Source organism: Cydia amplana, chromosome 16 (genome assembly GCF_948474715.1).
Source record: "Cydia amplana chromosome 16, ilCydAmpl1.1, whole genome shotgun sequence".
NCBI classification, from domain to species: domain Eukaryota; kingdom Metazoa; phylum Arthropoda; class Insecta; order Lepidoptera; family Tortricidae; genus Cydia; species Cydia amplana.
In genome coordinates, this window is record NC_086084.1 from 5553946 (window position 1) to 5580716 (window position 26771).

At 36.1% G+C, this 26771-nt stretch overlaps 2 protein-coding genes and 1 long non-coding RNA gene across 4 annotated transcripts in view; all 3 read left to right on the forward strand.

Moving 5' to 3' along the window:
- Window positions 1-755, forward strand: part of LOC134655377 (thrombospondin type-1 domain-containing protein 4-like) — a 170101-nt gene extending 169346 nt beyond the window's left edge. For both annotated transcript variants that reach the window (XM_063510831.1, XM_063510832.1), the window contains 2 exons: window positions 149-226; window positions 644-755. In XM_063510831.1, coding sequence (XP_063366901.1) covers window positions 149-226; window positions 644-750 — 185 coding nt within the window. In that variant the 3' untranslated portion in view covers window positions 751-755. The remainder of the gene's footprint in view (window positions 1-148; window positions 227-643) is intronic.
- A 5290-nt stretch (window positions 756-6045) lies between these two features.
- On the forward strand, window positions 6046-8062 carry LOC134655241 (uncharacterized). The gene is made up of 3 exons (XR_010097422.1): window positions 6046-6465; window positions 6781-6973; window positions 7717-8062. It is a non-coding gene; the product is annotated as an uncharacterized LOC134655241 (long non-coding RNA).
- A 3009-nt stretch (window positions 8063-11071) lies between these two features.
- LOC134655411 (probable transmembrane reductase CYB561D1) lies at window positions 11072-26124 on the forward strand. The gene is made up of 3 exons (XM_063510874.1): window positions 11072-11253; window positions 24205-24397; window positions 25847-26124. Exons 1-3 carry the CDS (start codon window positions 11086-11088, stop codon window positions 26122-26124), a joined length of 639 nt encoding a protein of 212 aa, XP_063366944.1. The 5' UTR covers window positions 11072-11085.
- The last annotated feature ends 647 nt before the right edge of the window (window positions 26125-26771 follow it).

Sequence of the window (26771 nt, forward strand, 5' to 3'; positions counted from 1 at the left end):
CTTATTAAATATGTAGTAATGGAAGAGTCAATAATTTGACCAAGGATTAAATATAGTGTAAAGTGCAGCATGAGCATTTTTTATTGTTTCGTGAACTTGAAACTAATAACTATTTTAGTTGGCATTAATCATACCGATTGTATTTTAGTTACAGACCCACAACAGCGAGTGACAAGAAATCAAAGTCCAAACACGCAGAATACAAGAGACCGGACAACTGCTAATGGTGGGTATTTATTTATATGTAGTTTCATAACAAATAATAATAAATAATAGCATGTACCTCTCTAGCAAAAAAAAAGAAAGTTGTTAGATAAAGATTTCAACGTATGCTGGACTTTGCCCAGCGCTAGTTTTCTTTCCGACAGTGGATCTTGACCTCCGACACCAAAGACCGCCATGCTGTAAATACAGTTTTGCAGGGATCTGTATAGATTTAAACCTTGTACTGTATGTTAATAATAAATAATAAATAAAATAATAAATGCTTCTCTGTCCAAAGTCGTATCTATCCAATCGACAACGCCGAGTTTGCTAAGGTCTCTTTAAGTCCAGAAGGTCTACAGAAGTCTCTCATGTCTCCAATAATGTTCGGACCGGACGCCAGATCTTCAATTTCACTAATCATTTTGTATAATTCCAGGTCAATGCATAGACAAATTAAGCACCTGCGCCCTTGCGGTGCAGGCCCGTCTTTGCCACTATCCGTATTACGCCGACTATTGCTGCCGTTCCTGCCATGGCCGGTAAACATGGTAAGACTTGGGTTAAACTTTTCTGATATTAGTGTCCACAAAAAAGGCATCAGTTTTCCCGGCCGTTTTTGACACATGACGACATGACTGATTTGAACTATGGATGTTTTCTATTGTTGATGTTGATGATGTTCCTGTATGTTGGCATAGAGAAAAAAATACATAGAGTGCTCACTCCATACATCAGTTTTAGTACCAAAAAGACTATTAGCATCTAGCATCGAGTAGCGGAACTATCAGTACTGCTACTTGACAATAGATGTAGCAGTACTGATAGTTCCGCTACTCGATGCTAGATGTAGACACTGAAATTAATAGTCTGAACTGATGTGAGTGATCACTCTTGTCTTACTATATTTCTCTATGATGTTGGAGACGTCCGGGAATCAACCAATAGTATTAGTTGTAGATAATCCACATGTTTTCCGCTTCGCTAAATTACAATCAATGCTACTGGTTGATTCCCACAGGTCTCCTCTCATCTCCGTTTATCTCGATCTGACTCAGTGGAAAGGCAACATTTATCTTTATAATTATGCTAGGCGCGCTGTGTAAGATTGTCCTAAAATATTTATGTATTCATCTTAAAACCTTTTTCTTTTCAGAAAGAAAAGTCTCAGGCGCTGACACAGTATTGTGATAAATGGACGCACAGTGAGAATACGTAATATATAACATAGTGTAAAGTTGCACTGGCCTCGCGCACACTGAATAATCTCACCAGGACCCAGTGCTAATGATCGGAGAACGACCGTTTCGTGTGAAATTGCCATAAAGTATAAATAGTATATTTTGACTGCTCTAAAGGTACAATAATACAGGGTGGTCCAAACCTTGACGTCCTAAAATTTATTTTTTTTTAGATTCCTCACGTCGTGAGCTATCAGAATATACCCCATGTATGTTAGCCGATTTTTCGTAGTTTTCGAGTTATGATTTTTTAAACTTTTAACTTTTGTTACGAAATTCCGGGGTTCCCATACAGGGTGGCTAAAAAATAACTGCATTCCAGATGCCAGGGAGGTTTTGGGATTATACTGAGCAAATTTTACTATGGGACCAACCCCGAAATCGCGAAAAAAAAATTTACCCTTCCATAGAAAATGGACCACAGCCAAAATGTATGGAAGCCAAATTTTTTTTTTCGCGATTTCGGTGTTCATCCCATAGTAAGATTGGTTCAGTATAATCCCAAAACCTCCCTGGCAACGGGAATGTAGTTATTTTATAGCCACCCTGTATGGGAACCCCGGAATTTCATAACAAAAGTTAAAATTAAAAAAAATCATAACTCGAAAACTACGAAAATCGACTAACATACATGGGATATATTCTGATAGCCCACGACGTGAGGAATCTAAAAAAATTTTTTGGATGTGAAGGTTTGGACCACCTGTATCTACCTAAAGCCGTACCAAGCTAACTCTACATAGCATTTGGCTAATTGTATTTCTAAGACAAAGTGTGGAAATGTCATCATAAATGTGAAACTATGAAAATATGACGTTTATTATGATACTTAGTTTTGTCAAATTCGGTACAGAATTAGCCTACAAAATCTCTACTTAAGATTATTAGGTTTATTTTTCGCTCCGAGTTTTTTCTGAAATGTCTTGCTTTTTAAATGTTTTTTTATACATATCTGTGTATGACATAATTATGATAATCGAAGCAATCGTTTGTAAGATTTACACTCTGAGCTATGTTAAACCACTATGTGATTTTAATATGTATTCATTTCACTTCGATTCACGATATGTTTCCAATTTTAAATGGTATTCCAATGGCTGTGTGCCAGTACGTTCGATTCGGCTGCATAGCTTTTGGTCTTAGCTTAATAAATTGTATTAAGACCAGATTAAATAAATATCAGATTCAACATCGAAATCATCGTATTAAAAAATGGTACGGACGATAGTCGAATCCGATAGATTACTCAGTTTAAAAGCGCTCTTCTAAACCGCAAATGGTACTTAATGTCATAAGAATTTATGAAATGAAGATATCTTCATTGTCTTCATAGTCTAACACAAGACAGGAAAGTGGCAAAGTGTATTCTTATCAATTTACAGTTACAAGAACGTGAATCATTGTGTAAATACTTAAGGAAATCAGTTAAATATTAAAGGACACTGTGTAAAAACATATATATTCCTTTATTTTTTTCAATTAAATATTAAACTTCAGCAACACAATTATTAAAATGCATAGGTACCTATAATGGCAAATACTTATTCTTTTAGGTCGCATTACTTTGTGAAAAGAATGGTTCGTTAATAAAATAACTGTTTCAAAATGTGGAAGAGAAAAGTTTATGAGAGCTTAATACAGTTTAGTTTCATATTTTAAACCAGGGATCGGATACCGGTATTTTTTGTATGGGAACGGAAACGGTATTTTTTCGTTCTTTGCTAATTACTTCATTTCTAATTGGGCAATCTAATAATACGAAGTCGTAACCTAAAAACACAACCGAGTCCTACATTTCGAGTATAAAATAATTTGAAAAATATGGTTATTTCTAAGTTTTTGCAAAAAACCGGTTCCGATCCCTGTAATTTAAACTGACCAGCTCGTGTCGTGTAAACTAGGAATATGGAATAAGTATGATAAGTAGGTATTAGTAGTTTTGTGATCTCCAGTTATAGAATTGAAGTCGATCTGTGGATAGTAGGAAAACAACTGCGCTATTCTTTATGTTATGATATTTCATTTCAGCGCTGCGTTGCCTACGAATACTCTAAATTAAAAATTAATTACCTGTGTAATTTTTCAAAGTATTAAGGATAAAATGCAGTGCTGAGATTTTCTTAGGTTTATGATAGCACTGAATTGATAATCAGTGTGATTGATCACTGTGGTCATAGACCTAAGATACAATTAACTAGGTATTTTATTATATAATTGCACACCGTTTACCTATATGAGTTTGGCACTTATAAGTAAGTACTATGCTTACATAAGAAATGTAAAACCGCAAATTGTAATTAGACTATTACGTTTTATCACTAATGTAAAAAGCTTTTTTCTATAATAACTCTTGTATTTTGCAAGATAGGAATGTCTATAGTATAGTGGTATATTTTTCACGGAAATGTACTAAGTGTTAAGTGGACTAGGAGATAGTTCCTATCCATATTAGGCTAGTTTGACGGCCTTGCCCTATTATTTAAAATTATTATGCTTACTATACAATCTGATTATGTCAAATATTCGCTATACAAAAGTATAATTAGGTATATTGTGATTTTACTAAAACATCTACACTTATTGAAGGTTATGAGTTTAGTAGAAAAACCTTGGCTTATTTGGTACTCAAATCCATGTATTGCAGAATGTATATAGACTATGGTACCTTAGTAAGAAAGATAGTATTTCATTTAATTTATTTGATCACAAGAAACAATGTCTATTAACGTGTAATATTTTGAATAAGAATATATTTTTGTTAGGTACTCTTATTTTATGTAAATCCAATTTAAAGAACAATTCCAGGTTGATGCCTGTTATGTAGAATAGTGACACGTTTATAGTATATATATGTCAACTATCAGAGAGTTATTACTCTATTAGGCATAGTAAAAATATGTAAATAGTACTTTATATGTATAGTGCATTTACTTTCTGGCTGTTAAGTATTTATGTGTTCTTAGGTATTTAAACTGCGATTACAAGTACATAGTCTTCAATTTACCCACTTTCACAATAAAATAAAATAACAATATCATGTGTCTTTGTACTGAAAAAATGCAAAAAATACGGTTTAATTTTGTTACACAATGATGAGATAAAATAATAGATATCTACCTACTTACGTCAGAAGATCAGAAAGTATAATCTCTTATCTTAAGTATATAGCTTTACAAACCAGATGCTGTTCTCTTGAACTATATAAGGAGAAAAGGTTTCTTTTTACATTTAATATCAAACCGACTATAGGTGATACACTTGGAAATTAAGTAGTTTTATCTGACAAATAACTACATGCGATAATAACATACACCCTTAATACATAAATATATACACTACGAAAGTGTGAAAGTGGGTATATTTTTGTTTAAAATAGGGCTGTACAAGAGGAATAATGTAAAACTAATAATTGGTTTTGCAATAAGTGCCTAACTGCAGCTTACCAGTTTAATCAAGTTTTAAAAATGTATCTACTAATTGTTGCGCAAAATAACAATGTATAAAATAAAAAGCTTGAAAAAATGTGGTGTTTTTTTCATGTTTATTTATTTAATTGATAATGGATGGTGACAGTGAACTTTTTAACACATTCGATGCGGCAGCGCCAAACCCAAACGTACTCCTAGTGCTTTACGCGTCATATAGGTACTTCCCGTATGAAGAATACCTGATTGGTATTACAACCTCCATTTTTCTGTGCCATATCCTGCCAGGGGATATGAAACCACGTCTTTAGGCCGCATTCTACGTACGTAAAAGTGACGTAAATGTCTCGCAGGAATCTGTCTCACTATCATTTTGGATTGGCATTTTGGTGACGTTCGTCTCACTTACACTTTAGGGTTTACGTACATAGTGCCACAACAACTACAGTTCCTGCGCCGCCATTCAAGTTACATGGATGCTTATATGTTAGGGCATCGAATGTATGTACAAACTCTGGAAAACTTTGGTAACAAACTAATATCAGCGGGCTCAGCACGGTTCCATTTTTATCGACTATCACTATGCCCGTCACTTTCGCACTTACATACTTGTTAGAACGTGACAGGCATGCTGATAAACGATAAAAATTCGACCGTGCTACTAGGGCAGATTTTTGAATTTTTACCATCAATGAGGATAAACGCACAAAGCTTAGGCCGCTAATGGTTTTAAAATACTATTTCACATTTCATAAACATACCTATGCCAAATTCAAAGAAACATAAACCGTAACAATATAGTCTGTGGGTTTATAAATTCATTCTGGAATTTCTCAGGTAGATCTATAAGATTAAAAATGGAATAAATACGTAACACGTATTCATTTATAGCAGATTTATAACTTGATAGTTGCCTATTCTACACATCAATCCGCGATACCTACCTAAATAAATATTATACGTCATGTGTACGCCGATTAGTAAATACTTAGATTATCTGTCTAATTTTGTAGCAATAGCAATACAATTAGATTAACAGATTGATAATGGTGCCGTTGCTAAGTTCAAAGAATTACTTACAATACTATTTTCAATCTTATCACAAATCACACCGACAATATATTTACTGGGACTAACTAACAAATTCCTCATTTGTGGGAACTACCCGATATTGATGCAACTTCATTTTCCTCAAATGCTTTCTTAAAATCCCTAGACGGTAACGACTAAAAGCTATCTCACATTCGTGTCAACAATTTTGAAGAGGTACTCCAACAGTTGACAGTCTACGTGTGAAGAGGACCTCTCCAAAACACATTTATTTAAACATTGGAGACGTTAATCCACACATAATCGAAAATCAGACAAAGACAGGCAAGCACGTCGCAATATTTGAAGATATGCGTGAAATTATTAATAACACGGACATAAATAAAAAGAACCATGATTCCATTTGGTTTTCTACTTTAAAAACAACTATAAATCTTTTATCTCACGTTTTTAGTAGTTTAGTGGTCGTAATATGTCTTTGGTTTTCTTGTCGATCGACAAAATTAACCATCATAGAGTTGCATATAGTGTTATGTGTTTTAGGGGTAAGTTGAAGTTGTTAAAACTTATTATATCGACTCTCTCTATATCAAGTCCCTTAATTTAATATTGTAACTGTTTATGTATAGTATGTAACTTAGTCCTCAAACATAAAACACATGAATCGTTAACTTTATTTAGCTGTATTATCTTTGTACCAAACAAAACAATTTTAATCTGATTGTTGTAAAACAAACCACGGTGTTTCACGTTACCGTCTTTAACTTTAGTTTAAGCTTATAATAATTATTAATTTAATCATCATCAGGTTTTTTTCAAAGAGGTTTATCTTTCAAATAAATTGGAAAATTGCGTTTCAGTACCAACTCTTCATGAGTCAGGGAATACTAGTTTTGTCAAAGTTCAACAGCTGGTCGATGTACTTTAAGCGAAGCCACCGGCAATGTATCCACTGGGGTTTGGAAATAATTGGAGCAGTATTGGTCATCGTTGGCTCTATTGAAGTGATCAGATACAAACATGAACATTTTAATACTCTTCATGGAATTCTAGGTAATATTATTTCTTTTTTATTGCTAAATAAAATACAAGTAAAAACTTGACAATTTTTGTTAGCTATCTTAGCTATTCGATTCACCTTTTCATCTCTTTTTCATCGATTACGCACTAAATGTTTAGTTTTTTAACCAAGCAGTAGTAGGTACTTTATCCAGAAATGTGTGTGAATCGCGGTATGATATTTTTAATCGTTAAATCCCATTTTTGTGTCAATATCCTTTATAGTGATTTTCTAAAATGTCATTAATACAGTAGGGACCTATACCATTAATGCTGCTGTGATAGCAGCACAAAGGCTAATTAAATCAAGCTATTACACCATTGCTGATGTGTATTTATTGAAAGTGTACCTAAACACAATCTGATAAACGTACAAGCAAACTCAAACAACGACACAAAACTTAATTACTTTATTGATTCAAAACATGATCTTTTGCTGTCTACTTTAACAGTAATTAATAAGAAAATATTGTAAAATTGATTAATTTACCATCTGATAGTAACTAAAGAACATAATTTATAAGCACTTGAAATGCTATCAGAAATTTTGCATTTCCGACATTGTACCTTACTTACCAACTGGTCATCCTGACACTTAGTATACCTACTTTATTGTAGCATCATCGTCCACATTGTTAAATGGCAATTTGCAAATCTTGTCGCAAAGACATAAGATATACCGATGATCAATTGAGTGATGTTAGACTACAATCAGTAATAGAAAATAATTATTTCAGGTTTATGTGCTTTCATAGCAACAGTGATAATCATATTCAACGGGACGATGACGTCACTTTGTACCAAACTTCCCAGCTATGGTATAACTGGTATCAGCCTAACTGCCAGCAAATGCGTGCATGGTGTCACAGGAATTGCAACCTTATTTCTTGCCTCCGCAAGTCTACATTACGGCTACGATAAACGGTCTTTCAGAAGGTGGATCAATAACGAAAATTTGATCGTTGTTCTTAAAGTCTTTACTTGGATGTTAACCATTTTCGTTGGTTTTGAGTTTTGGATAATATTGGCAAAGAGGATTCAGTGTAAAAATACTATGCCCGTCGGTGTATCTAATTAGAACTAAGTAATAGATGACTGTACCAAAGGATTCCACATTTGATAAGATTAAAAAGATTACTGAAAATTTATTGATTACTTAACCATAACAGAAATCTATCCTAAAATATCCTTTTATCAATAAAGAAACTTCAAGACACAGTATCCCACTATTAAATGGACTCTATCAGCAGTTTCTCTCCATCAAGTTTTACTTTGCGGGAGAAAATGCACGAAATACCTACCTACTATCACAAGCTAAGGTCCACACAGTTCCCTCCAAAGGTAAATGTGCAAAGTTACTTTTAAACAAAAAAAAGTAATACATCGGCCCAATGGTTTTGGAAAAATTTAAGAATAGGTATACATTAAAAAAACCAAAATAAAATAACTTAATATAATATCTTTTTTTTTAAAAAAAGGGAACCGCCTTCAAAAAACCAACCCACTGAAAAGTACAAAATAATTTTTATATGGCACCCCTTTACGTGTCCAGTCCCTATCCCGTCGTAAAGCAAATTTTTGCCAAAAAGTAATTAATACCTAATAATAAGAAAATTAATAATCATCCGGGTAATTACTTAGTTTTTGAAGTCGGTGCCAAACCAAAATTTTTGAGAACCGATATTTTAGACAACGAAGAATGCTGCACTTACTTGCATTATAAAGACATACTTAGTTTACTCATTAATTTAGTTTTTGTAGGTACTACGTACTCGTATTTTTTTTCTGATTGGTAGTAAAGAATGTTTTTGTTGGTTTGGCACCGCCTTCAAAAACTAAGTAATTACCCGGATGATTATCATTTTTCTTATTATTAGGTATTAATTACTTTTTGGCAAAAATTTGCTTTACGACGGGATAGGGACTGGACACGTAAAGGGGTGCCATATAAAAATTATTTTGTACTTTTCAGTGCGTTGGTTTTTTGAAGGCGGTTCCCTTTTTTTTTTATAAAAGATATTATATTAAGTTATTTTATTTTGGTTTTATTTTTGTTTATTTTTAATTTTTTAATTCTTTTTTATTTATTTTATTTTATTTTTTACTTTTTAGTGATAGGTAGGTACTTCATTTATTTTAGGTTTTGGGCTAAAATATGTTTGTTAGGCTCTCCATTTAATATTGGGCTAGTAACTACCTACTAATGTTGGTGATGGCCTAACTCGACGATAATCGCGACACAACATAATATGACGTTTTGGTGCTAAACGATTTGTATGTATATTCCTCCCACTCCCATTCCCAGTCCCAGTCCGAGTCCGCCTCCCACTCCCACTATTTTATCTAAATCGGTTTCAGCAACTTACATTTGTTGGTAGGTATACGGATAGCATGGCCACCTACGGGGTCCAATTGGTTTTTCAAACCATCCATGTACTGTACACTAAAACCTTCTGCAGAATGTAACACTTTTCTGAAAACCGCATCAAAATCGGTTCAGCCAAACGCAAGATAATCACGAACAAACATACATACATACATACATACGGGTCAAACTGAGAACGTCCTTTTTTTAAAGGCAGTTAGAAAAAAGTTTATCGACCCACCTAGTGGAACTCTGCAACATAGGCACACGACGACAAGTCGGTTAACCAAAACAAAGTGTGCCTATGATGCACCAAACCTGAGTTCCACTAGGTACAGCAAGGGTTCAGCGTCAGCTTTATCTTGGGTACTGCTCTCCCAAGTGCTCATCAAGATGTGACGGATGACCAAAATAGCGTGGGCCTATGTTGCACCAAACCTGAGTTCCACTAGGTACAGCAAGGGTTTAGCATCAGCTCTATCTTGGGTACTGCTCTCCCAAGTGCTCATCAAGATGTGACGGATGACCAAAATAGCGTGGGCCTATGTTGCACCAAACCTGAGTTCCACTAGGTACAGCCAGGGTTCAGCATCAGCTCTATTTCGGGTACTGCTCTCCCAAGTGCTCATCAAGATGTGACGGATGACCTAAATAGCGTGGGCCTATGTCCACCAAACCTGAGTTCCACTAGGTACAGCCAGGGTTCAGCATCAGCTCTATTTCGTGTTCTGCTCTCCCAAGTGCTCATCAAGATGTGACGGATGGCCAAAATAGCATGGGCCTATGGTGCACCAAACCTGAGTTCCACTGGGTACAGCAAGGGTTCAGCATCAGCTCTGTCTTGGATACTGCTCTCCCAAGTGCTCATCAAGATGTGACGGATGGCCAAAATCGCGTGGGCCTATGTTGCACCAAACCTGAGTTCCACTAGGTACAGCCAGGGTTCAGCATCAGCTCTATCTTGGGTACTGCTCTCCCAAGTGCTCATCAAGATGTGACGTATGACCAAAATCGCGTGGGCCTATGTTGCACCAAACCTGAGTTCCACTAGGTACAGCCAGGGTTCAGCATCAGCTCTATCTTGGGTACTGCTCTCCCAAGTGCTCATCAAGGCGTGTCGGATGACCAAAACAGCGTGAGCCTATGTTGCATCAAACCTGAGTTCCACTGGGTACAGCCAGGGTTCAGCATCAGCTCAGATCTATGTATACTAAAACCTTCTCCAGAATGTAAGAAACACTTTTCTGAAAACCGCATCAAAATCGGTTCAGCCAAACGCGAGATAATCGCGAACAAATATACATACATACATACATACGGGTCAAACTGAGAACCTCCTTTTTTTTTTGAAGGCGGTTAAAAAACACAATTTAAAGTTTGTTAAAAATGTAAACGCTGAATACCATTAGAGCATTGTTTTCCAAGATATTCCGTATATTGTCCTGCCTCTGCCTAATCTGCTTCCATATAAATACGTCTCGCTATAACATAAGCGCCAATCGTGAAAGTGGCCTCTTTGATGTAGATAGTCACGAAGTATCCAATAAAGTTATCGTGCAAAAGTACTTACTTATCTCCAAAAATAGCGATAACTGCACTTAGTTATCCATGGACATTACTTAATACAAAACCGTACATGGAAAACGCGCATCCGGCTAAAGCGACAGTCTTTTGTTTGACACAATAAAAAGTTCGCGATCTTCTTATGTTTATTGAGTGAAAAAAATAAAAATAAAACAAAATGCGTCAACAAAGTGAAGAGCGGTCTGCTTTCATCATGTGCATGAATGTGATTAACTCAATAACTCACTGGGTGCTGGGTGCGGTGGCCATGCTTGCCATCACCTTAGCCGCAATATTCCCTGGATCGTCACACTTCATTCAACATGTGTATCTTTGTACAATTGGGGTAAGTACCTTTTAAATACTTTTCACTTCTCATGCTCAAAAAGTGCACATTTATGTCGTGCGTAGACGACATAAAATCGCATTTTATGCTCTAGAGCATAAAAGTAAAATTTTCTTCTAAGACTAAGGTAATCAGTCTCAACAACCAAACAGTTAAAACATATTGCACAATTTTACTGAGCAATAAAATTGAGTAGGTGACAAAACTTGTTATATTATTTTATTTTTGCTACAATTTATTAGAAATCAGTATTTTCTTTCATTAAATTTAGTAAATCACATAAAATAGGAGTCGATTATCGTTCAAATATGCTCCGAAATGTTTGACTTGGCAGAAAACCAAGCGTCTGAAACTCTGATCACATGTTGAAAATTAAAAAAAAAAAATTAAAAGTTAGTTGGCGGGAATTGGTTATATACCTATTATGTTCTTTCGCTTTACGACAATTTCGAGGTGTAAATTGCCGTTCAAAATATAATTATTTTCCTCGCAATCGAAGTGAAAAGCAGAGTGTACAACAAGGGCATAAATGTCCATTTTTACCCTCGTCTACTATTTTGGTCTTCGTTTGCTCAGACCAAAAAATTGCCTCTGGTACAAATGGGTCACTTTATGCCCTTGTTGTACAATCTACTATTGTAGCCGGTGTATTGCACCTAATATAATTCAATGTAAATACATAGTTCTAATTTCAAGTGTAGAATTTATCAGCATATTCCCGGTTGCATCTTGAAGGCGACCGGAATCTTCTTTTGGCAACATTATATCAAGTATTGGGGTCATTCTCTCATTTCGTGCAAATCGGTGAGATTCTCTCGATTTGTAATTTTTCTTTTAAATGGTAAACTTTTGAGTTTCGTCAATTTGTGGATTCATTTATTAACATTTTTCTGCTAAAGGCACCTTTGTAACGTTATTACTTTTCATTTAATAAGGCTACTGGTAATGAACTACGTGCTGGTAATGAATTCGGCCGAGATGGTAATTTTATCAGTGGACGGTAATGAAACAAACTTATGAAATCAAACATAAAAATACTGTATTTCAAGAAAATTAACACCAATTAAAATCAACAATATTAAAAACATGTGTCTTAAGCACCGAACCGACTTGACATACACTTGGGGTTGACAATCTCAACTTATAATGTTCAAGCTAGATGGTACATTTACCATTTACTTATCATCATTATAAGTCGAGATTGTCAACCCCAAGTGTTTGTTAAGTCGGTTTGATCATCTGCGCACCATATCACATAAAACATAGTTTTCAAATTTTCAAAAATTAGCATAGACAAAATATATTTAAATCATTCGCGTTTTGTACCTATGAAATTTTTTTTTATCGTTTTAACCCTATAGTGTGGGGTGTCGTTGGATAGGTCTTTAAAAATAAATAGGAGTTTGCAAACAACATTTTTTGATAAAGTGAATCATTTCGGAAATAATAATTTAGAAAGAACAAAAAACGGTTATTCCTTCTAACTTTTGAAAAATCGATTCAAAAAATATAAAAAAAAATCATAAAAATAGTGCTTAATAAACTCATTCAAACAAAATTAAAGCAAACTTGATAAGTTAAGCCGTTTATGAGTTATCTCTAAAAGTCTTCCCTTCTTATTTTATTTAAAAGCCTGGCAACCCTTATTTGTGACCGGATTTTCGCAAGCAACCCTATAACCACATAATAGTGACCGGAAAAAGATAGGCAACCTAGTTGATTTATATTGTACAAGTTGTATACTTTCCATTGGAACTTATTTCGTTTGTCAGACAAATCGGTGAAATTTGAAGAAAAAAATTTTTTTTTTTAAATAATTAAAAATAGTCTTGACCATATTTCTTTAAGCAACCCTATTTATTTATGTTCAGGAACATATTTTCTTTCATAATATGTAAGTTTCATCCGGTGAAGGTGAAGACATATCGGTGAAGGTCGACCATCTTAGACTACAATGGCTCCCCGGTTGGGCTCCCCTATAGTCAATAGTCAATAGTCAAAATATACTTTATTCATGTAGGCCTAGCAACAAGCACTTATGAATCGTAACATACTTATAAATTATCTTAAGCTAATTATCAGAGCAATTTATTGATGTTATTATTCCATAAGAATATTGGATTATTATACAAATCAAATTAAACACAAATTAAATTAAATTAAGAATTTCACAAAAGGATCGTCAAACATGAAAAAAAACTGTATAAAAAACACTAGAATGTTTCTAGAATAAAATCTAAATGTCAAATAAATAAATAAAAAACACAAAAGAAGTATGTCCATCGGAATATCAATTTCCTCATCATTAATCAATCATACCTAAAAAAATAATCAATTCGAATAACAATTAATCCCACGTTGTTAAATCATTCATGTAGTCTTGTGTGGTATAATACGCTTTAGAAATAAGTTTACGCTTCACATAATTCTTAAATTTATAAATAGATAATTCAGTAATATGGTTTGGAAGTTTGTTATAAAATCTCACACAATTACCCATGAATGATTTTTTAATTTTATGGAGCCGAGTGAAGGGCACTGCGAGCTTATGTTTATTTCTAGTATTAATATTATGAATTTCACAATTTTTTCTAAAATTTACAATGTTTTTATGTACATACAGAATATTCTCATAAATGTATTGACAGTGCACTGTCATTATGTCAATTTCCTTAAATTTATCTCTAAGTGAATCTCTATGGTTCATTTTGTATATTGCTCGAATAGCCCTCTTCTGCAGAACAAAAATGGTATTTATCTCTGAAGCACCACCCCACAGTAAAATACCATATGCCATAATGCTATGGAAGTAACTAAAATATACTAATCGAGCTGTTTTCACATCAGTTAACTGACGGATTTTGCTCACTGCAAAAGCTGCAGAACTCAGTCTATTCGAAAGAGTAGCAATATGGGGACCCCACTGGAGTTTAGAATCTAAAGTTATACCAAGAAAAACTGTACTATCAACTAATTCCAATTCCTCATCCTTCACAATGACACTTGTTTGCACATGCCTAACGTTACTACTAGTGACAAACTTAATACATTTAGTCTTTTTCTCATTTAACAATAAATTATTAACATTGAACCAATTTACTACTTTTGAAATAGCATCGTTTACATCACTGTAAGCTTGTTGCTGTCGTTTGACTTTGAAAATAAGTGAGGTGTCGTCTGCAAACAATACTATATCATGGTGGGTCTTTACAAGGAATGGCAAGTCATTTATGTAGATAAGGAACAGGAAAGGCCCCAATATTGACCCCTGCGGTACACCCATAGAGACCAATGACCCCGGTGATCGCTGTCCATTCACATCGACCCTTTGTATTACATCTGAGGTAGAAACATGTTCAAAATGAAGGTCTCCACAACATTCTGGAGCGTTATGTTTTAATAATGTAACAGCAGATGAGGGTGATGAATTTAAATCCTTAGTTGTGGATACTGGTACCTCGGTGAAAAATTTTTCAAATTCTGTAGCTACTTCTAAATTGGAATCTATAATTTTGTTATCAATATTTAGTTTAAGTTCTTTAATTGTGTGTTTCGAGCGACCAGTCTCCACATTTATTACTTTCCAGGTTGCTTTAATAATGTCGGAACTACTTTTTATTTTCTGACTTAGATAATTTCGCTTAGCTATATGACAATCTACTTTAAACTTCTTCGAATATTCCTTGACATGTTCTTTAAATTCATCACTCTGATTAAACCGCCGTTCCTCATACAAGGCATACAGTTCACGTCTTCGTTGATGTAAGTCCGCAGTAGCCCACTCACTAAAAACTGATGCACCATTAACTACGACCGATTTTGAGGTGAATATCGCATTATAATGTTCCATAAAAGTGTGAAAGAATGAATTATACATACTATTAGGACTCATATCGGAAGACAAAAAGGGTAGCGCCTGAACTAAACTTTGCGTCATTCTTTCCACGCGGTCCGAGGTTACTGGTACAAAAGTTATTTGTTTTCTCATAGTATTTTTCCTTAATGCCTCAAATACCATTAATTGACCTAAGTGGTCTGATTCTAAATTGCTGATAACTTTTTTAGTAATAGGAAAAATATCAGTGAAAATATTATCAATACAGGTTGCACTAGTAGCAGTCACTCTAGTGGGCTCCATAAACATGTGGTTGAGATTACAAGATTTGAAAAGATTCAATAATCTACAAGACATTGTTGAATTTTCCAAAATATTTACATTAAAGTCGCCGCATATAAGCAATTTCTTACTAGAAGATGATATTTTAAGTAGGGCAGATTCCATTATGCTTTCAAATAGTTCAAAATTACTTAATGGCGGCCTATACACACAGACAACAATAAATTGCTCCAATTCTACTGCACTTAGTTCTATAGTCCGTTCAACAGACATGGATACAATGTCCTTACGTTCCTTAAATTTTAACTGACTATTTAATATAATTAATGACCCACCATGTATGGAACTAAGTCTGGTGAACGAACTTCCCGCCTGGTGATTATTAAATTGAGGCATTAATTCATTATTATTTAACCAATGTTCAGTAATACATAAAATATCAATATTAAAATCATTCAAAAAAAGTTCAATCTGTAAATCTTTACCTCTAATACATTGAATATTTTGATGCACCAGGTGGATATACTTTCCATGTTTGCAGTATTTTTCATTATATTTATTTAAAACTAAATTGCCAGAGACAGAATCTTTTGTCTTAACAGCTAGTTTAAATCATTGGTTATGACTGGAACCAATTCCATGTTCATACTGGGCTGCTCAATAGGAGTAGATTTGACTGCCAAATTCTTGGCAGAAATGTCTGTTGGAACTTACTTTAATTACAACAGTGATGTTGGCGTGTGTCTGATATAGTTTGTACCTACATAGAGTTCTTATATGTACCAACTCTGGCTATATAGAAGTGGTCTTCTAAGACAGATGTCACATTTACTATATGTCATTCTCTTATGAACGTTTGCTGGTGCATCATGCACAATACATTTTGGAAACATTAAGTATGTTATTTGATTGAGTAGTCTACGGTAAAATCCAACATGGTAGCAGAGCGTGTACTCAATTCGCTACTCTAACATTTTCCAAAAGTGTGCGCGTGTGATTTCGTAAAATTATTTTCAAAATTTATTCGCAAGAAAACAAAAGATGGCAACTGCCATTCAGAATGTTTCTATTGAAAAATTATCCGGGATTGACAATTATCCGTCTTGGAAATTTATGATGCGGATGGTGCTCATTCATGACGATCTTTGGGATTGTGTGAGCACAACAGAAAATAAAAACGAAAACGCGAAAAAGCAGGAGAAGGCGCTCGCGAAAATCGCCTTGAACGTGAAGCCTTGTGTATTTCCACAAATTAGAAATGCCAAGACGGCTCACGAAGCGTGGAGCAATCTGCAGAAGGCATACGAGGACCGAGGCTTGTCACGACGACTCGGATTGCTTCGCACATTGTTCGCCACCAAGTTAAGCGAATGTGCAAGTATGGAGGCATACGTGAATAAGGTCATGGATACATCGCAACAACTGAGCGACATCGGAGCGGCTTTGGAAGATGACTTCGTGGCCGTGATTTTACTCAGCGGTTTGACAAGCGATTACGACCCGTTGATTATGGCTCTAGAAAATTCGAATACGTCACTGTCAAGCGAAAATGTCAAAGCGAAATTGCTTCTGGAAAACGCGAGACGCGATGAGAAAAGCGGAGATGCTACGGCTTTAGCAGCTCTAAAAGCACGCAAGCCTATTAAGTGCTTCAGATGCAAAAAGAGTGGACATGTCAAGAAGGATTGTCCTGAAAACTCTGATAGCAAGAAGAGTGACCGGAAAAGCCAGGCGCATCTCACAGCGTTAGCCGCAGGAGTCAAGAATGACGTTTGGTACGTCGACAGCGGTGCGGCGCAGCATTTTTGCAATGATCGCAGCTATTTATCAGATTTTACAACTGAAAAGCCAAAGAAGGTCTTAATAGCCAATGGCGAAGCATTACCGACAGCTGGGAAAGGAACTGCGCAAGCTGTGTTAAAGGACAATAGTTTGAGATTGATAAGTAATGTGTACTTAGTCCCTAAATTGTCTGTTAATTTGTTATCTGTTAGTGCGATGGATAAGAAAGGTTACGAAATTGTGTTTCGTTCTGGCGGGTGTACAGTCTATGACAAAGGGGAGGTTTTGGCTACTGCTACCCTGAGAGATGGTATTTATGAACTCGATGCCATTGAAACTGTTTCTGTCTCGTGTAGTGAGCCGTCCTCGGAGGCCATGTGTTCGTCTTTGTCTGTAGGTACAGGTGACAGCAAAGCGGTGCCGGCACGTCAACTGAAGGATGACAGTCGTCCTGTTGCCGTGAGCGTGAAGCAAGCGCCACAGTCCCCTGCTACTGGAAACCAGTCAATGCAACAAATTTGGCACCATCGTCTGGCGCATCTGAACACCCGAAGCATGGAGTTACTGCGAAAAGGTATGGTCACAGGTATTTCTTATGACAACAATAACTTTCAGTCGTGTGTTTCCTGTATTTTAGGTAAACAAACTAAGTTGCCATTTCCGAAGAAATCTGAGACCAGAGCCAAGGAAATCCTTGGAATAGTTCACAGTGACGTCATGGGACCACTGCCATGCCCGTCCCTAGGTGGGAAGAGATATTTTCTGTTGTTTATTGACGACCTGTCACGAAAAACATTCGTTTATTTTCTTAGGAGAAAGGATGAGGTTTTCGAGATGTTTAAAGAATTTAAAGCTCTCGTAGAAAACCAAACCAATAAGAAAATAAAAGTTCTTCGTAGTGACAATGGTGGTGAATATGTCAATTCTAATTTTCAGAAGTTCCTGAAGAAGCATGGAATTCGACATCAGACCACGGTTCCAAGGTCGTCAGCTCAGAACGGTGTCGCGGAACGCGCGATCAGAAGCGTTACGGAGAAAGCCAGGTGCATGCTTCAGGAAGCAGGCTTGAAAAAGGAATTCTGGGCAGAGGCGGTCAACACCGCCGTCTACTTGAAGAATCGCTCTCCAACTAAGGCTGTGATGGGCAGTACACCACAAGAAAAATGGACAGGTAAAAAGGAGAATCTGAGTTACCTGCGCATTTTTGGTTGTCAAGCGTATGCCCTTCAGCACAAACGGGACAAACTGGATCCCAAAAGTAAGAAATATATTTTTGTCGGATACTGTGACGAGTCAAAGGGTTACAGATTGATAGATCCGGCGAGCCCGAAGAATGTCATAAAGGCAAGAAATGTCACTTTTCTTGAGCATGCTTTTTGGAATGACACTTCATCGGATGAGGATGACAGTTCACGTTACACTCAGATTAGTTTGTTTCCGAACAATGTAACTGTCACTGATGACGTTCAAGTGCGACCCGCCTTACCCGATTTACCCCAAGAGCCCGCAGAAATATCGAATGAAAACTGTCAAGATAACAGTGTCAATACGATAGATGATTCTGAGAGCAGTAGTGAGACCCCAGATGACCCTGCGGATGAGACGTATGTCCCAGGATATTCCACACTGGAAGACTACGAGAACTCTACGGACGAAACTAGTGAGTTTGAGTCGGCTAGTGTAGCACGCACTGTATGCAGTGACACAGGGGACCCTCAGACAGTTCGCGAGGCACTGAACGGCCCGGAAGCGAGTAAGTGGAAAGCCGCGATGGCGGAAGAGTATAAATCCTTCATCGATAATAAATGCTGGACTCTGACTGACCGCGATACGAAGCAACGGCCGGTAAAATGCAAGTGGATCTTTAAAAGAAAGCTTGGCCTCGACGGGGAAATATTGAGGTACAAAGCGCGCCTTGTTGCAAAAGGTTATACCCAGAAATATGGTATTGATTACGAAGAAACGTTCTCCCCTGTAGTACGATATTCTACTATACGTACGTTACTAGCTTTAGCAGCGGAACACAACATGAATATCGAGCATCTGGATGTAAAAACGGCGTTTTTGAATGGAGATTTAAAAGAAACCGTTTTTATGGAACAGCCAGAGGGCTACAAGATTAAAGGCCAAGAAGATAAAGTTTACAAGTTGAATAAGGCCATATACGGACTGAAGCAAGCTTCGAAGTCTTGGTATGAGAAAATTAATGGCGTTTTGACAAGTAAAATGAAATTTAAACGTTTATCTTCCGAACCTTGTGTCTATGTCAAGTCGAGCGGGAAATCTATGATTATAATTGCGCTCTATGTTGATGACATAATGCTGTTTTCTTCAGCTGATTGCCAAGATACGGCAGGAATCAAAGAAGAATTAAAGAAAGCCTTCGAAATCAAAGATTTAGGGCCAGCACACCACATTCTTGGAATGAGGCTTTGCAGACAGAACAACGAAATAACTCTAGACCAGTCAAGTTACATTAAGAAGGTGCTAGAACGATTTCACATGTCAGATTGCAAACCTGCGCGAACACCTATGGAAACAGGTCTGAAGCTCGTGAAATCTACAAAGAAGGATTGTACGCACGACTACAGAGGTCTGATAGGATGTTTGATGTACATAGCGGTATGTACGCGACCAGACATTTCGCACGCTGTTAGTTCGCTCAGCCAGTTCAACGACGCGTACGACGAGACTCACTGGAAGGCGGCGAAACGCGTTCTTCGCTATCTGAAAGGTACGCTTAATTATTGTTTAACTTTTCAGAAGTCAGGGTTAGATATCGTCGCGTATGCTGATGCCGATTTTGCGTCGAATGAGGTCGATCGTCGATCTTATACCGGTTACGTCTTTAAGATTGGAAATTCTACCATCTCTTGGGAGAGTAGAAAACAAAAGACAGTCGCTCTTTCAAGCACAGAGGCCGAATATATGTGTCTGTCAGATGCTTGTAAAGAGGCTCTTTTTCTACGCAAGTTTCTGTTCGAAATTTACGGGGTACAGTATAGGATTACGTTGTTTAATGATAATCAGTCTGCACTGAAGTTGTGCACTAATTCTATGTACCACGCCAGGACGAAACACATTGACGTAAGACATCATTTCATCAGGGAAATTGTTGAGGAAGGTACAGTCGTCTTAAAATACCTATCTACTGATGAAATGGTGGCCGACGTTTTAACGAAACCGTTGGCAAAGGAAAAACATGATAAGTTTGTAGGTCATTTATTTGTATCGCTTGAAATAACATGATGGTCCTAAGCAGTAGGTATACTTGCAGAAGTATAGTTTGTTTTAGATCCGCTTCACATAGTTTTGAATATTTACTGTTTATGTGTGACGGATACTTTGATAAATTTATACTTTTGCTATGTTTTTGCCGTTGTGATGTTTTATTATTTTTAGACAGCGGATGTGTCTTTGTCTAGACTACGGAGATTATTTATCGTGTTTACTTAATGTGTGTAATGTGATTTACATGAGTTTATATTGGTTCAAGGGCCAGTGTTGGAACTTACTTTAATTACAACAGTGATGTTGGCGTGTGTCTGATATAGTTTGTACCTACATAGAGTTCTTATATGTACCAACGTAAACTCTGGCTATATAGAAGTGGTCTTCTAAGACAGATGTCACATTTACTATATGTCATTCTCTTATGAACGTTTGCTGGTGCATCATGCACAATACATTTTGGAAACATTAAGTATGTTATTTGATTGAGTAGTCTACGGTAAAATCCAACAATGTCAAGTAAATAGGATAGCGATAAAGCTATTTGTCTTTTGTAATAATTTGAAAGGCAATACTTGCCTTTAGTCAAAAACACCATAGGCATATGGTATTTACTAACAAAATTGTTAGTGTCAATTATCCTAAACTTACTACTATATGTACAAAGATTATATAGAGCTATATTTAACTTATGTCTAGTGGTATTTTCTGCCTCTGACATTTGCTCACAATAGGGGAATGTGAAAAAAATAATTTCATGCACTGCCAGTGAGTTTAACTGTTCAAAGTATTTAATTAAATTATTTTTGTTCACATTACCCCTATTCCCCATAAGAATAAGCAGTGTTGTCTTAGAATTAATATTACTGTCATTTAAAATTTGTGTTAAGATATTTTCAAAACTACTATGAGGCAGACAATTGCTGATTGTACTAAGTCCCTTTAGGTAAAAGTTTAAAAATGAGCCCATATTGCTTCCAATTTCATCACAATACATAATAACATTAGGTTTAGGTGTGCTTTGTTGTGTAGTGTGGAAGGAGCTATTATCATTTATTTGCTGGTGTGGTAAACCATCACACAGGCTTGGGTCGAGTACACTGGTCGACAAATGTTCAGTCACTTGCTTACAAACACATGACTGGGCATTGGTCAGTGACTCAAACCGCTCTGAATTAAGCTTAATCTGGGATATTAAGTCATCCATGGCCAAAGAATATTCATTAATCACCTTTTTAGAACTGTCATTTATTGTTTCTAGGGATTGTATTGAATCCTCCAAACTCTGAATTTTTAATTTTAAAGTCTGTGTGTCGGTTTCATATTGTAATTGACTATTTTCTAACTGAGCAGAATACAAATCTAACTTATCCACTAAATTAACATTAATTTTACAGAATCTCAGCTTTTTTAAAAACAATTTGTTTATTTTTGACAACTTTTGGTTTTTTTTCATGAGCCTATTTAATTTAATATATTTCTTTAGTTTGTTTCCGCTGCAATTTACTAACCTTGGTGTGGTAGTATCATTGGCTAAAACTGTAGTGGCCACAGGGTTTTCAATTGGTGCGGCAACCAACTGAGAGTCGGGCCGGACCAGTTCTTCGAACAAGGTCTGAGTGTGTGCCGCTGCTGCATTGTTTTGGGCCTCCTGTAGCTCATAGATTTGTTCGTGGGCGTCGTGCAGTGCTCTCTCCAATGAGTTGATGTCCTTCAGGGCCTGCTCATACGCAGCACTACACTCAGTGAACCTGTCAACCATCTCCTGAAGCCGGGCCCGCTCTGAATTTACATTATTGTAATCAGTTTCTAACGAACACAGTTCCTTTTTCAGCTTATCATTGCTATTAATTACTAATAATAGTTCCTTCTCACTGTCTTCCCTTTCACTGAGCAATTGAGCACAAGATTCCTTGGATATTTTCAACTCCAGCAAGGTAAGTTGGAGTTTATCAGTCTCCTGCTGGCGAGCCGCTGCAGCTGCTCTGCGGGTTAGCATTGTAGATGGTTAGGCAATTTATATTAAACCCAAAATAAACAAGGAATCGCTTACTCACGCCAAGTGATATTTAGGTACGTACTTACATGAAATAGTGACGATTGACTGTGTCTACACTGTGTTCTAACCCTGTACAATGATTATTATAAACACACTTGGTAAATACTAGTGATAAAAAACCAGAAAGGATTCTAAGGCGAACACAGGTTTCAAATTTATAACCTGTAACGGCTACAAATCTGAGATATTACAAGACACTTGTAAACGTCACTAAAGCACTTCACTTATTATTTATACATATAACTTAATGTTAAAACTATTTAATTCACACTTATAATGCTTAATATTACATGAAATATCATTAAAATTAAAATAATTACAAGGGACCTAGCAAAATCAGCTGCTTATCGTTTGACAGCCGGGGTTGCATCTGACAGCCGGGGCCTATTATCATATACAGTTTTAAATGTTTATAACAACGTAATATTTATAATAACTAAGCCTCTTTCCATTCAATCCACTGCCTCTAATATATTATCATTACCTTCTTAAGTCATTCATTACCTTCCCCAGTAAAATTGGAAGGAAAAGAAGTGAATGAAACCGATATGAATGAAGTTTTGGAAGTTTTTGTCGCCTACATCAGTTGGCATCAGACCTTAATTTTGCAGAATAAACCATCTGAAAGGCGACACTAAAACACTTCATTACGTATAATTATAATAATGTACACTTGCTACTTACTGTATAAATCACGCGATGGCGATGAAGACTAACGAGAACCACACTCCTTCCCGACAGGAGAGATCGTATATATTTTCGCTAACAGCGGCATACGGGCGTCCGCTACAAGATCACGTGGCCAACTGATTAACGAACAATGTGTTGCATCGGCGGTAGGCGCTATATACCCTCGCTATATAGCAAAATATAGCTAATCTATTTCTCGCGTCGGTAATGAAGAAATTACTTGAGCCATACACTTATAAGGCTGTATAGTTTTTATTATTTATTTCTAGCTTCTAATATTATACGATTTAAAACATAACTAAATAAGTCATTTATTGAACAAACAACGAATTTTCTATTTGTAGTGTCTTAAGGTTAAAATGTAGGTCAAAGTTATATCTTCACGCGTTACATGTAGAGATGAATGAAAAAATTGGGTGTTAATTGTACATATAAAGAAAATACATACCTTTTTAGAATTGTTCATTGGAGAGACATATACTTTAGGCCCTATGTTACAACCTTGCATTAACAGATATTTGAAAACGCCACCACATTTTTGGTAAATTTCCGAAAACACCGATTTGCACGAAATGCGAGAACGACCCTTGGCGCAGGCATTTGGCAACATTATATCAAGTATTATCCCACGTATTGGCGCAGGCACTGGTTTTAAACACGCAAGTACTTAATCTGGTTCCTAGAGGAAAAACTATGTCGTATCTGGAGAAGTGGTTTCTCACGATGCTTGCCTTCGGTGAAAGGCAAGTGGTAAACATCAAAATATAATTTCATACTTGAAAGCCGGGCTTCAAACCCGCTACTCCGAGTTAGAAACCCCATGCCTTAACTGGTAGCCTACCCAGCGCTAAAAGTACTATTCCACTTAAAAAAAAAAGGTGTATTCGTCGAGTGAATATTATTTAGATCCAGTATTCTTTTTTGGAAGACATAGGTATATTCAGAGAACGAATGGACTCGTTCAAATCAAATGCCGCCCATTTGATTTGAACGAGTCCATTCGTTCTCTGAATATACCTATGTCTTTTGGTTCAATGAATGATCACTTCAACATTCAGTTATATTTTTTCAGTACGTCGTCCTCATGGCCGAAGCCATCCTTACCTTCAACCCGAACAACGGCTGGTCGAAAAGCATGAGGTATCAAGATAAGAAGGTCATCCATTGGGTGATGCAGATCGCCGGGTCTCTCTTAGCTATTACTGGCAGCATCATTCGGATTGTCAATGTCACGAATAATTTCCACACCCCACATGGAATTTTAGGTAAGCAAAATTAGTTGTATATGTACATATAAAACTGCGTCATTTTCAATGAAATTATGTAAAATTTTATCGTCTTCCTATACCTAATTAACTATTTAAGATTTAAAGTATACTATTATTGTGTATACTTATAACAGTTATATCAAACAGAAAAGAACAGAAAAGATAAATCAAAGCCGTCTACGAAATAAGCAGCTGCATGTAAGTCAATTATGTGATAACTTTTTTACACCAACGAATAATCAAAAGTTTGTATTAATCGAATATTTTGCCGAAATCATTACTTTGGAATTTATTTTATCTACACCGTGCACCGCGCCCTTAGTCAATTGTGATGTCATGGGCGTAGGCAGGCAGGAGCAGGGAGGGGTGGGGGGGCAGCTGCCTGTAAGATATTTTTCTCCAATATGCTCGGAAATGTTCACCTTATTGTAGCAAAAATAATACGGGAAGTTCTTCGTTATTGTCAAACTCTAATTAAAAAATCAAACTATCGCTGTCCTGTTCTAGCGGACGGGAATGAAAAAAACACTACAGTAATAACTTATTACTGTAGTGTTTTTTACTTTTTTTAAATAAATAACGCAAACAGCCAATTATTATAGCCGCGAGCCGCGTCTACACGACCCGATCAACTATCATTTCAAGCTATAGGATAGAGCGAGATAGTAAGATAAATGACCTTACTTGTCTCGTTCTTACAAGACCGTTGTGCTCGTGTATGATCGTGCGAATACTGCTTAATAAAATCAAAGATTATTTTTATATTTTTTTAAGCATCTCATCCGTGTTCATAAAGCTTATATAGTTTGTTAAAGGACTTTCTCATTTCAAACATAGACAGAGAGAATCATACTATTTTTGTCTTACACTAGTACTAGCAACCAAAAGAAAAGGATGGGTATAGTTTTCCTGGTTCTTACTGACTGACAAATTGGTTTGACCAACTATATTGCACAATTATATTGAATGAACGAATATTGAATGGTACTGACACTGACTGGCAGAATAAGTTTGTACCCTTAACTTTTAAAAATTAATTAAAGAGGGAAATTGTTTTTGACATTTTTGATGTGAAGGTTCGATTTGAGTGAGGCTTGATGCTTAAATAATTATTATTTTACCTTATTTCCTCGCATGTTTGGAGAAAAGCACTATATATGCCTCGGCAGGAATAGCAATTCGCGGATTCGTCTTCTTTGTCGGACTCCGCTTCGCGTCGTCCGACAAAATCGAAACTCATCCACGAATTGCCCTTTCCCGGCCTCTGCAATAATGTACTATATACTACTTCCAGCTCATCCCGCCATCTCACTTATTGACACACCCACACACCAACACACACACACACACACATACACACAAACACACACACAAACTCACACATCACACAAACACACACACACTTATTGAATTCTTATAAATTTAAACCTTTTTTGTTTCTTTTAGGCCTCATCGCAATGCTGCTCACTGCCCTCAGTCTTGTTGGAGGCGTCATCGGCCTCTACAGCAAAACCGCCGCCATCAAAATACTACATTTCTGCGCGGGATCCTCGACTCTCATTGCGGCCTTTATCTGCCTCTGCCTCGGCTTTGACAAATCAGTGTTTAGGGGCATATTTAACGATACCGTAGCTAATTTAGCCATCGCCTTTACAGTTATCGGTTTAATAGGTACTTTATGCTCTGCGGCGAACTCTAATCTTAATAGAGTTTTGAAACGATAGAGTCAGAGTCACCTCATAAATTGTACTTGGACTTGGCTTGACACGCTGCCGCGTGTCTAGTTTTCCTAAGTAGGTAGGTATGTTATTGTGACGAAGATATGTTTTATATGAATGTGCAATGAGTCGTGGCTAAAGTAAACACTTTTTATCAAAAATTTAGCTGCGTGATTTTTAATAAGTGTAATTATTAAGTCTTATTGCCTAATTACGTTGACTTAATGGATATTGATTGAGATTGTGATTGTGTTTGATACTTTGTCCGCAGTGGATGTCGATATTTAAGTAGGAAATTTAGCAGACAGTATTACTATACACTAAATTTATAATAATGATATATAAATGAATAAAACTACTATTATATTACTAAAGATGCTTTATTTATTCAACCTTAATATATAGGTAGTACCTACTATTTACATACAATAATACTAACATTACTAACGAATACTTTTTAACCACTCTTCACGACTGGGTATGCGCTAAATACTGACCTATTAATAATTAAATAAGTTTTACAATAAATTTAAACAAATCTAATCTACATTCGATTAAAAAATATGCATTTACATTTACAAAATAATCAATTTAAATATCACACCAATATACTCATTGTATACATTTACCTACTATACACTGTAATACCTACC